Here is a 12000-nt window from a genome sequence, read left to right on the forward strand (position 1 = left end):
TTTTGGGCAAAGCCAGTCTCAGAACAGAAAGTAAAAAACACAACACACACACACACACAACACAATTTCTGAGCAGAGAGACTGGAGATAGTGGTAATAAGGTGTGCCTTCCTTCCGAAAATGTGTGTGTTTTTCATTCTTTTCTGAAGAAGGCTTTGGCTGAAAGCTCAGTATGTAACTGTCTTGTTGTAGTACCAGTCTGCAACTCAACATGTCATCCCTATGGTGACTAGCAAATCTACCTTTTTCATCAACGTTGATATTCCAACCTACACTTGCCTTTGCTTAAAATACCATTTTGTACTTCATATTTTTAAATGTGAAACGTTCAGTATACCAAAATTCAGTATAATCTTCAGTTTACTGATATGAAAATGGTCATCATACTACAACTTAGTACTATCTTAATTTTATTAACATGGTAACATGTAATTATGTCCTTCTACTTATCATTATTATACTTTAAGGTGGCACTGTGTAATGACCTATACAAAAATCCTTGTGAAGTAAGAGTGCAAACACATGCCCACGCGCACACACGCGTGTGCGCGCAAGCTGTCAAATTTCTATTTCTTTGTACTTACGAGAATGTGCAAGTGACAGAGCCCATAGTCGCAGATATGAAGCTGTGTGAGAGATAGTGCTGAGTATATACTCTATAGTATGTATGGACTGATAAATGAAAACTTCAGTCATATCATCTTCTCCGTGGCCATCATGCCCATCTGCTGGAGTAACTGCCCCAACCTCCTCATTTTCCTGACGCAGTTCAATGCCTTGATTTACATCACCATTCTCAGATGCTGACACCTGCTGATGAGTCAGAAAACAAATTAATCTTTCTATAGAACAAATTTCAATACAATAAATTCTAAAGAAATAGCTTTATGGTTGAAAATGTCCTGTGCTCAAAAATCACAGTTTTCAACGAAGGCTTCCACATGTCATGTAAGCTATTCTGAGAAAGTTGTCATTATTTCTCATACTAAATCAGCATTGACAAAATTCTTTGTTCTCCGTTTAATAATATCATGAATTTGAGGTAACATACATATTAACTTAAAAAAAAAAAACATAAATGTAAATTTTTCTCACATGAGGACTATGCTAATTTCTTTGTACAGGTTTGAGTGCTTGGGTGTCTTCTGTGCAATGATTTATCAAGTAATGGTGACGGCGTTGAGGTAAGTAAAACAGGACTGTCAACCAGCTACCCACCACGATGAATGGCCTCTGTCAGACTATGAACAAATTTGACCAACCAATGTCACAGCATGCAACCTTCCCCCTCCTCCATCTTATCAGCCTCTTCCAATTCACATTCCCACTTTTAGCATGCGCTGTTCCCCACCAGCTCAATACTCATACATCATGTATCATCTCTCCCTGTGTGTGTGTGTGTGAATCTAGCAAGTTCTTTCTTTTCGTGTGTGCTTATCGACAATTCAAAGCTTCTACTTTTCGGTGAGGGGTCTTCTTCCTCCTTGAAGTATCTACATTCTACGAGAATTTTCATACAAATCAACAGCATGATTGCATGCATGTTATTCAGAATAGGAAATTAACTCAACTGCAGTCAGTTCAATACAGACTGTCAGACACTTCAGTTTTCAGATAACTCTATCAATTTGGGCTTTAAACACAAGTACAACAGGCCAGCACACACTCTCAGAAAGTTAAAAAATGAAGTGAAAAACAATATGGTGATAGTAGCAAAAGTGGACAAGGGAGGTACAGTGGTACTTTAAGATAAAACAGATTATGCAAAGAAGATAGATGAAATCTTTACAACAATGAAATTGTGGTTTGTGAGAGTGAAATAAGAGCCATAATACAGCTGAATCCTTTTGCACCATTACTTTATGGTTTTATTAAAATTTCATAAAGGTAATTGACCAGCTCAATCAGTACACACTGCAGCTCAAACTGCAGTTCCCAATATAAGAAGAAAAACTAATGCAGGCATCAAGGGAAAAATATTATACATAAACAAACACAGTATTAATAACAGTACCAATTTACTAAACAGATCAGATGAATGTCACTTTAATTGCAACCTAAGTTTCATTTGATGTGCACAACCTCCTCCCACCTCTGTATTTGCCGAAAGAGCACATTAATGCAGCAGAAGAGTTAAAGATTATAGTTATTGTAGAGTTATATTTAAAGCAAAATTAGTTTGGTCTCCGAACACATTCTACAAATGAAGAGATGGACTTCCTGTCATCTTCACTTTTGCAGAAATTTTCCATGAATAATATTGAAACTGACTTTATTTATTCTGAACCTCTAGCCAAATATAAGGTGTACTGGTGCATGTACACAAGTTGCAATACAGTCACAGCAAAAATCAAATTTTTTATACATCTATTCTAGTTATAGAGTACAATATTTTACATTTGGGTATTAATTTCGATCTATTACAACCATTTGCAGACCTGGATACAATCAATTTTCCAATCACATAGATACCATTCTGGGGTGTAATTAGCAGTCTTCGAAAGGGAGGTAAGAAGGAAATGACAAGTATTTTGGACAGGTCAGGAAAACTGCTGGTGAATCCTGTGGATGCCTTGGGCAGATGGTGGGAATATTTTGAAGAGTTGCTCAATGTAGGTGAAAATACGATTGTTAATGTTTCAGATTTCGAAGTAGAATGGGATAGGAATGATGATGGAAATAGGATCACATTTGAGGAAGTGGAGAAATTGGTCAATAGATTGCAGTGCAATAAAGTGGCTGGGGTGGATGAAATTAAGTCGGAACTCATCAAATACAGTGGAATGTCAGGACTTAAATGGCTACACAGGATAATTGAAATGGCCTGGGAGTCGGGACAGGTTCCATCAGACTGAACAAAAGCAGTAATCACACCAACCTTTAAACATGGAAACAGAAAAGATTGTAACAACTACAGAGGTATTTCTTTAATCAGCGTTGTGGGTAAAATCTTCTCAGGTATTGTTGAAAGGTAAGTGCGAGTATTAGTTGAGGACCAACTGGATGAAAATCAGTGTGGGTTTAGGCCTCTTAGAGGTTGTCAGGACCAGATCTTTAGCTTACGGCAAATAATGGAGAAGTGTTATGAGTGGAACAGGGAATTGTATCTATGCTTTATAGATCTAGAAAAGGCATATGACCGGGTTCCTAGGAGGAAGTTATTGTCTGTTCTACGAGATTATGGAATAGGAGGCAAACTTTTGCAAGCAATTAAAGGTCTTTACATGGATAGTCAGGCAGCAATTAGAGTTGACGGTAAATTGAGTTCATGGTTCAGAGTAGTTTCAGGGGTAAGACAAGGCTGCAACCTGTCTCCACTGTTGTTCATATTATTTATGGATCATATGTTGAAAACAATAGACTGGCTGGGTGAGATTAAGATACGTGAACACAAAATAAGCAGTCTTGTGCATGCGGATGACTTAGTTGTGATGGCAGATTCGACTGAAAGTTTGCAAAGTAATATTTCAGAGCTAGATCAGAAATGTAAGGACTATGATATGAAGATTAGCATCTCCAAAACAAAAGTAATGTCAGTGGGAAAGAAATGTAAATGGATTGAGTGCCAAATAGGAGGAACAAAGTTAGAACAGGTGGACGGTTTCAAGTACTTAGGATGCATATTCTCACAGGATGGCAACATAGTGAAAGAACTGGAAGCGAGGTGTAGCAAAGCTAATGCAGTGAGCGCTCAGCTACGATCTACTCTCTTCTGCAAAAAGGAAGTCAGTACCAAGACTAAGTTATCTGTGCACCGTTCAATCTTTCGACCAACTTTGTTATATGGGAGCGAAAGCTGGGTGGATTCAGGTTACCTTATCCATAAGGTTGAGGTTACGGATATGAAAGTAGCTAGGATGATTGCAGGTACTAGTAGATGGGAACAATGCCAGGAGGGTGTCCACAATGAGGAAATCAAAGAGAAACTGGGAATGAACTCTATAGATGTAGCAGTCAGGGCGAACAGGCTTAGATGGTGGGGTCACGTTACACGCATGGGAGAAGCAAGGTTACCCAAGAGGCTCATGAGTTCAGCAGTAGAGGGTAGGAGGAGTCGGGGCAGACCAAGGAGAAGGTACCTGGATTCGGTTAAGAATGATTTTGAAGTAATAGGCTTAACATCAGAAGAGGCATCAATGTTAGCACTGAATAGGGGATCAAGGAAGAATTTTATAAGGGGACTAGGCTCCAAACTGAATGCTGAAAGGCATAATCAGTCTTAAATGATGATGATGATGATGATGATGATGATAGATACAGACACACAGATTATGTGCTGTTTAAGTATGGATAAACCGCAAGGCAGACCCAAATCTTTTTGAAAAATATGAGCCAAACTTAAGAATATGGAGTACATCTTGGAAAAGGAGCCACATCTATTGACTTTCCAATCTCTAATATTGACATTAACACAGGAAGCCACCAGTTTAAAATACACAGGAAAGGCACATACACAGAATCCCATATTCCAGCTTCCTCGATGCACCTAGTCCCCCACAAGCATGGTGCTTTTCATTTTATAATCTACCATTTACTGTCAGTTCCTGTGTCCCCCACTGATTTTGAATAAGAAATACCTACCATCAAAACAATAAATTATGGATACCTAACATGATCATTCAGTGCATATTGTACTGTAACCTTCTTGTGAAAACCAATTTATTTGCCAAGATTGCTCATGTTAACGCAATTACTGGATTAGTAATTTGGCAAAATGTATTGCATCTTCAGATCCATAAAACCAGGCAGTGGTAGTTACATCATATAATGCTGAAACCACTCTGTGACATTAGGACTGTACAATATGCATACAACTCTACTTTCTTATGGATACTGTATACTTCTAACATGACAGAGTGGTTTAAGCACTGTATGATGTAACTACCACTGCTCAGTTTTATGGATACGAAGATGGCAATAAGTATTGCCAACATCAGTAATCCGCTAATTGTGTTAATGTAGTAATATTGGCAAATAAATTAGTTTTCACAGACAGCTTTCTGCCCCCCCCCCCCATATCTCCGAATATCCCGATCAGACCCTGTGCTCCTTCTGCACCCATTTCCCTAGCTATGGCCACAACCGCTGTGATTGTCCCCGTTGTAAAACTTATCCTATGCACTCTCCTACAGTCACCAATACCAGCACTGTAACTGGCAAAACATATGCTATCAATGGGAGAGCCACCTGTTAAACAATACATTGTGTACCAGCTGTTAAGTAAATACCGTACGGTCTTCTACACTGGTATGACCACCACAAAGTTATCAGTTAGGATGAATGGGCATATATGGAGTGTGTATACTGGCAACACACAATATCCTGTTGCAGAGCATGTTGTACAACATGACAGCTTTGACCTTGGTGCCTGTTTCACCACAATATCTTGTATTTAATCTACTGTGTGGGTGTGATCTATACTATTATGCATACAGCTACCATGGTGATCAGTTTCTGTCTATGTACTTGTATATACTATGTATAGATAAGTAGTCTGAACTGAATTTTTATTGTAAATTTGTAGAACTAAATTTTTATCGTAAATTTGTAATTTAAATATGTTATCTAATTCTGACAAAAGCTGTCATCTTCAGGATATTCTAAAAAAAGTAATTTCAATGATAAGAAAGAATTTGTATTATGACACATGTAATTTGAAATTTATGCAAGTACATATTGATTGTCAGATGCTGCAATGTTAACAACAGTATACAGACTGATCTGTGCAAATATTGTACTAGCTCAGTCACCATTGTGGTGTTAATGAGTGAGCTAGGACATCAGTGCAACATGACCTGTGTTTTATATTTGGGGTATTTTATGTTTGACATGCTGATGTTCCTTGCACGTTTTATTGTAAAGTGATGCAACATCACTATGTGACCTTGATAAACCCAAATTTTTAACAGTAATATAACAATTCAGATCGCCCCCAATGATTGACACAATGGCAAGCATATACAATACATTTTTGTTAGGCTATGCACCACTGTAAATGGAATTGCTAGTAATTTATTTTATTTGTCATGATAGTGAATAGAATACTTTATAATTATATTTACTGTTAGCAGTTGCTTTGATGTCTTAATTCTCTTTAATTTTATCCATATTTCACAGCTTCAAACATGACTGTATTCAATAAACTGGAGGTACGAATTTAAAAATGCCTTGAGTCACAACTTCGTGTTTTATTAACTACACAATGCCTTTTGGACCCTGTGGGGTTCATCATCACATGTAATTTATCTTAATAAATGCTTTAGTAGTTGTTCTGAATGAGGTGAAATGGATATTCCACATAATCCAAGAAAAGTGTTTTTAATGTTTTAGCACCAAACAAACATTCTTTTCTCCATCATTTTCGTACATGTCACTTCATTGAAGAGGCACATTTGCAAGATGTTTTTAATTCATACTTCCGGTGTTAATTATCTGCTTTATTAATATTTGTATCAGTATGCACAGTAACACTGAGAAAATGGAAAGGCAAATACATTTGCAAAATGTGCCTCTTTAATAAACTGACATGCATGAAAATGATGGAGCTGGTGCTAAAACGTTAAAAACGCTTTTCTTGGATGTGGAATATGCATTTAACCTCATTCAAGAGGTGAACTAAAGCATGTATTAAGACAAATTACACCCGATGATGGACCCAAAGGGTCCGAAAGGCATCATGTAGTTAATAAAACATGAAAATTTGTGACTGAAGGCGTTTTTTACTTCATACCTCCAGTGTCAATTATCTGCTTTATTAATATTTGTATCAGAATGCACAGTAATTAACCTGGAATATAGGTAATGAAAATTAGCAATTAGAGAACCAAAAGCAAAAAGTGTTTCTTTTCTATATTCAGTTGTATTTACCAACCATGACATGGAAGCAAATATTGTAGTCCATGCTACCAGAACAAATTATGTACAGCTACTGTGCCACACTGACTTCACAGTGATTAGCATTGTAATGGGGCTCAATGACAGTGTGCCATCAAAATATGATTCAACAGTGAAGACAGCATTTCATGGCAAAGCAACTGTCTTCAGTTGCTAATGGAAGCATTTATTACTCTTCTTTTGTTGCTGCTATCATCAATAAACAAACCTGAATTGAATATTTCAACAGACTATAGTATGATTCATAAATAAAGGCAAATGAGTACAGCCTCATTCTTGACAACTGATATTATGCAAACTCCTACAGTCAACGAGTGTTCAGTTGTTTTCGAACAAATAGTGTCATCAACAGCAGGGAAAGACTGCCAATGGCCTTGCCAAAGAGGGTGGGGAAGCAGATAGAAGTTCCTGTCCTTAGGGTAGGAAACTGCTCCTAAAAGGCAGAAGAATGAGTAATGATCAATGGTATAAGACTGCAGAAGGCAATGGATATCCCTCTGTTAAAGACACATTACGTGAATCCATTGGCCAAAGGCCCATAACCGGGAAAACATGATATTTCCATTGGCAAAAGATTGTGGATTAATCCCCAATTCTGATCTCCACTTTAAATATAAACAAGGCTACTCAGAAAGTAACAAATGTTTTGAAAGAAAAGTTTAACAATATGGAAAAACCAAATTTTATTATATACATTTTAAAGGTACACTCTTAAGCTATTTTCTTACATAATCGCCATTCAAATTGAGGCACTTATCATACCATGGCACAAGATTTTTAAAACTGTCTCCAGAAAAATCTTCTGCCTGCAATTACAACCACTGGTTTATACTGGCACACATTTCAACGTCAGTATCAAAGAGCTGTGTAGTGATCCATGTCTTCCTTGCTGCGAAGAGGTGATAGTCACTCGGAACCAAATCCAGGCTGTATGGTAGATGGTCAAACACCTCCCACCCAAAACCCCATAGGAGCTTTCAGGTAAGACTAGCCATGTATGGAAATGCATTTTCATGAAAAAACAAATCTTCTGTGCTAAGTTTTCCTCGACACTTGTTCGGTATCACCCACCATACCTTTTTCAGTGTTTCACAAATTTCAACTGGTTTGCAATTCTGTGTCAAAAGAAACCTTACCACAGAACGCTCCTTACAAGTGATGGGCTTTTCTATTGCAGTGCACATTTTAATATGTGACACATAAAAAATTAGCGGAGACAGACCACACGCTACCACCGCTGGATGAACCCCGAGTGTAGGAATGTTATGGCACCAAGATGGCGGATGTAACCCCAACCACTGCCGCAGTAGACCATAATGTCTGTTACTTTCTGAATAACCCTTTAAATCGAGCTGTTTAGATATATTTAAAATTTATAATTAAGAATTTAATATTGCAAGGAATAAAATAATAATAATAATAATAATAATAATAATAATAACCACCGTGGAAAATGGAACACAGGTGGTGGACAACAGACTGCAACAGAGCACAATCACATATTCAAGCCTGGAAGATTTGGCACAGCCATCAAACACCGGAGAATTGGCAGAACTTTTTTGGAAACACAGAAGAAAACATCGAAAATCATCAGACAAATTCAATGCACGTACCACCACAAACGATTAGAGGAAATTTATAATGATTTTAAAAGAAACAACATGAGAAACTTTTATAGGACATTTAGGGAAGAACTAGCAACCTTCGAAGCCATCCACTCTGTTTTTGGCACCCGGATGGAACACTTGAGACAAACACAAAGGCCAACTGCAAAATCCTGAAACAACATTTTGAGAAGTTACACAACTATGAACCACCAGCAGACAAACTTGACTTCCAAGTTGCGACCCCAAAACAGGATTCAACTCCACCTACACATGAGGAGATATGAAACATTGTATCACATCTGAAAAACAACAAAGCATCAGGGCAAGACAGTGTAATTGCCGAAATGTTCAAGATAGGAGGTGAACTCTTGATTGACAGACTAAAAACTATCATTGCAAATATATGGGAAAGTGAAGTCATACCAGCAGATTGGGAAAGTGTTTGATTCAACCTCTACACAAAAAGGGCAACAAGACCAATCCCAAAAACTATCAAAGCATTTCACTCCTACCAGTCACTTACAGAGTGCTCTCACCAGATTAGAACAACAGACAGAACATATGATTGGTGACTATCAGGCAGGCTTCCGCCCACATCGATCCTGTGCAGAACAGATCTGGAACCTGAAGATGATACTGCAACACCATCAGTCGAACCGAACAGTAGTCAACTTCGTAGATCTCAAGAAAGCATACGACTCAATTCATCGCACCAGTGTTTAATACACTTCGTGAATATGGTGTAGATAATAAAACTACTTCATTAATTGAGTAGACTTTATCAGACACAACTTCGAAAGTAAAATTCATAGAAAAACTTTCTGAAACTTTTCAAATTAGGACAGGTATGAGGTAGGGTGATGGGTTGTCCCAACTCCTCTTTAACCTGGTACCGGACAAGATTATCAAGAAGTGAGAGAAATAAATAAATATGGTAACAAAGGACAAACGAATCAACATAAAACGCCTTGCTTTTGCTGATGACCTATCAATAATTACGCGGACTCCTGAGGAAGCCAAACATGTCATTGAGAAACTTCATGGGGTTGCCATCAAAACTAGTCTCCAAACTTCTTTGAGAAAACACAACTCAATGACTCTAAAAGTTCAAATCTGAAACCACTTGCAACAAAATATGGTGACATCATACAAGTTAAGTACTTCAAGTACTTGGGTGAAGTGATAAGCAACATTGGCAACGAAAAAGTAGCTCACGAAACACGAGAAGAAGAACTACATAAAACTTATACAATGATCTGGAACACATACAATAAGAAATCACTATCCACCCACGCCAATCTTCACCATTGTCATACAGTCACTCTTCCAGAAGCGCTCTACGCAACTGAAACACCATCACAAAAATACTCACAAAAATATTTGGACCCAAGATTCAAGATGGTATCTGGATGCGCAGAAGCTCTGAAGAACTGTACTCGAGGACTGAACATTTCACGTCGGTTGCATGGAAAAGATGATTGAAATTGACATTTAGCAAGAATGGATGCCTCTACAATGACCAAGAAAATCTTCCTTATCATCAAAGGAACTCGCCAAACCAGGGCACGCTGGCTAACAGAAACCCAAAATAACCTCACGGAACTCAGTATTGACCCATTAGAAACCCACACGAACTGCGTACAGGCAGAAAATCAACTCTCACAAGTTCATAACCAAAAACCCGATGGAAAATAATCTGAAATTGAAAAATGCATGGACACAATAAATAAGACAGGCCCATAGTGAAAAGATGAGGAAGGTTGGTTGGTTGGTTGGTTTGGGGAAGACCAGACAGCGTGGTCATCGGTCTCATCGGATTAGGGAAGGATGGGGAAGGAAGTCGGCCGTGCCCTTTCAGAGGAACCATCCCGGCATTTGCCTGGAGTGATTTGAAAAGATGAGGAAGTTTTGGGAAGATAAATAATAATAAAATGTTGGTATCAGTGAGAATCAAACCTACAATGATGAATTGCTCATCAACGCACTTTATCATTTAGCTACCAAACCACTGAAAGAAAGACTGCTCAAAAAATACCTAATACTATATGTGTAAATCTTTAGAGAGCATTTTACTTTTCACTAGAGCCCACTCAGGTGGAATGTTGCAGTAACTTGAGGGGCATCTGCCTGGTTCTGTTTACATAATTTGAGCTAAATCAGTTAGCCACACCCTATGCTCTCCTGCTATTAGATTTAAAATTTGGAGTATATCTACTTAACTCTTTAAATCTCACTTGTGCCTCCAAATCTGTACTGGAAACCAGTCTGTTTAGCAGATCATGTACAGAGTACATTTTCATACTAAATTTCCCTTACACTCACTTTTTTTACCACTATCTATTGCCTTATGACTTACAATGGCAGTACTCATAACTGAATTGAATGTATCACTTTTACATTTATAAACTGAACTGTTTAAATCTATTTAAATTACACAGTTAACTATCTATACCTGGCCACAGACAGCTGTGTTCACGTCTGCTTAAATGGGAAAGAAAGAAATGAGAAAGCACACATTTCAACATGTATGGAAATCGGATGTATGTCCTAATTTCCTTCTTCCCCCTGTCCCTGCCCATCTCTTCGTCCCACTCACTTGTGTCCATCTCCGCCTCCCCCCCCCCCCCCTCCCTCCATCCATCACCACCTGCCCCCCCCCCCCCCCCTGTCAATCTTCTCCTTCTCCGTCTCTCCATCTCTTCCAGTTCCAGTTCCATCTCTCTGCCTCTCTCCATCTCCTCCTGCTCCCTCTCTCTGCCTGTCTCCTCCTTTCTGCTCTCTCTGTCAATGTCCTCCCACCCTTCTGTTCATCTCCCCCCTTCCTGCCCCCTCTGACTTCTGCCTTGTTTACTGTTGCTGCAAATTCAGATTCTACAGTACTCGTAGTATTCCAATCATAAGCTGATAAGACAGAAATACAACTTTTCTATTTTCTGTAAAAACAGTATGCGAGTATGTTGTGTTTAAAAACATATATAATGAGAAATAATATACACAGGAGAAATAATTTTTCTAATAGTTTATATGGCCCACTATCGTAGTTAAAATTGCCCGTGACAAAGGAAACAAAACCATGCACTTTTACAGCAGAGCATTTTCTTTCTCACAATAAGTTTTAACAGAAAAAAGTACATTGTTGTTTAATAAGATGTATAGTCTGTGTGTGTCTGAATTTTTAATGAAGTAGCGTTTAATATTTGGAGTAAACTGGTCAGGAACCGTGACATTTTTATTACCGACATCTCACTATTACACATTTTGTACCTATATATATTTGTATTTTATGTAAATTAAAAAATAAATATCCTATATTCTTCCAAGCTAGAGTAGCATTTAAAAATTTGAAGTAATTATATCAAACACTTTTTGAGATTTTTAGTAACAACAATTCCCATTTATATATTACATATTTATTTGTATGTTATATGTATTTAAAAAACAGATATATAAAAACATGCACATATTCAAATGCGAAGTGGTGTCAAAATTTCAAGTCAAC

At 37.8% G+C, this 12000-nt stretch overlaps 1 protein-coding gene across 2 annotated transcripts in view; it reads right to left on the reverse strand.

Annotated features, from left to right (window-relative positions):
• LOC124615533 (V-type proton ATPase 116 kDa subunit a1) overlaps positions 1-12000 on the reverse strand; it is a 656071-nt gene that overhangs the window by 24734 nt on the left and 619337 nt on the right. Inside the window, exon 16 of one of the 2 annotated variants that reach the window (XM_047143497.1) lies at positions 585-810. In XM_047143497.1, the coding sequence (XP_046999453.1) occupies positions 585-810 (226 nt within the window). Of the gene's footprint in view, positions 1-584; positions 814-12000 lie in introns of both variants that reach the window. The other variant, XM_047143496.1, reaches the window with a different exon arrangement.

This window comes from Schistocerca americana, chromosome 5 (genome assembly GCF_021461395.2).
Source record: "Schistocerca americana isolate TAMUIC-IGC-003095 chromosome 5, iqSchAmer2.1, whole genome shotgun sequence".
Classification (NCBI taxonomy): domain Eukaryota; kingdom Metazoa; phylum Arthropoda; class Insecta; order Orthoptera; family Acrididae; genus Schistocerca; species Schistocerca americana.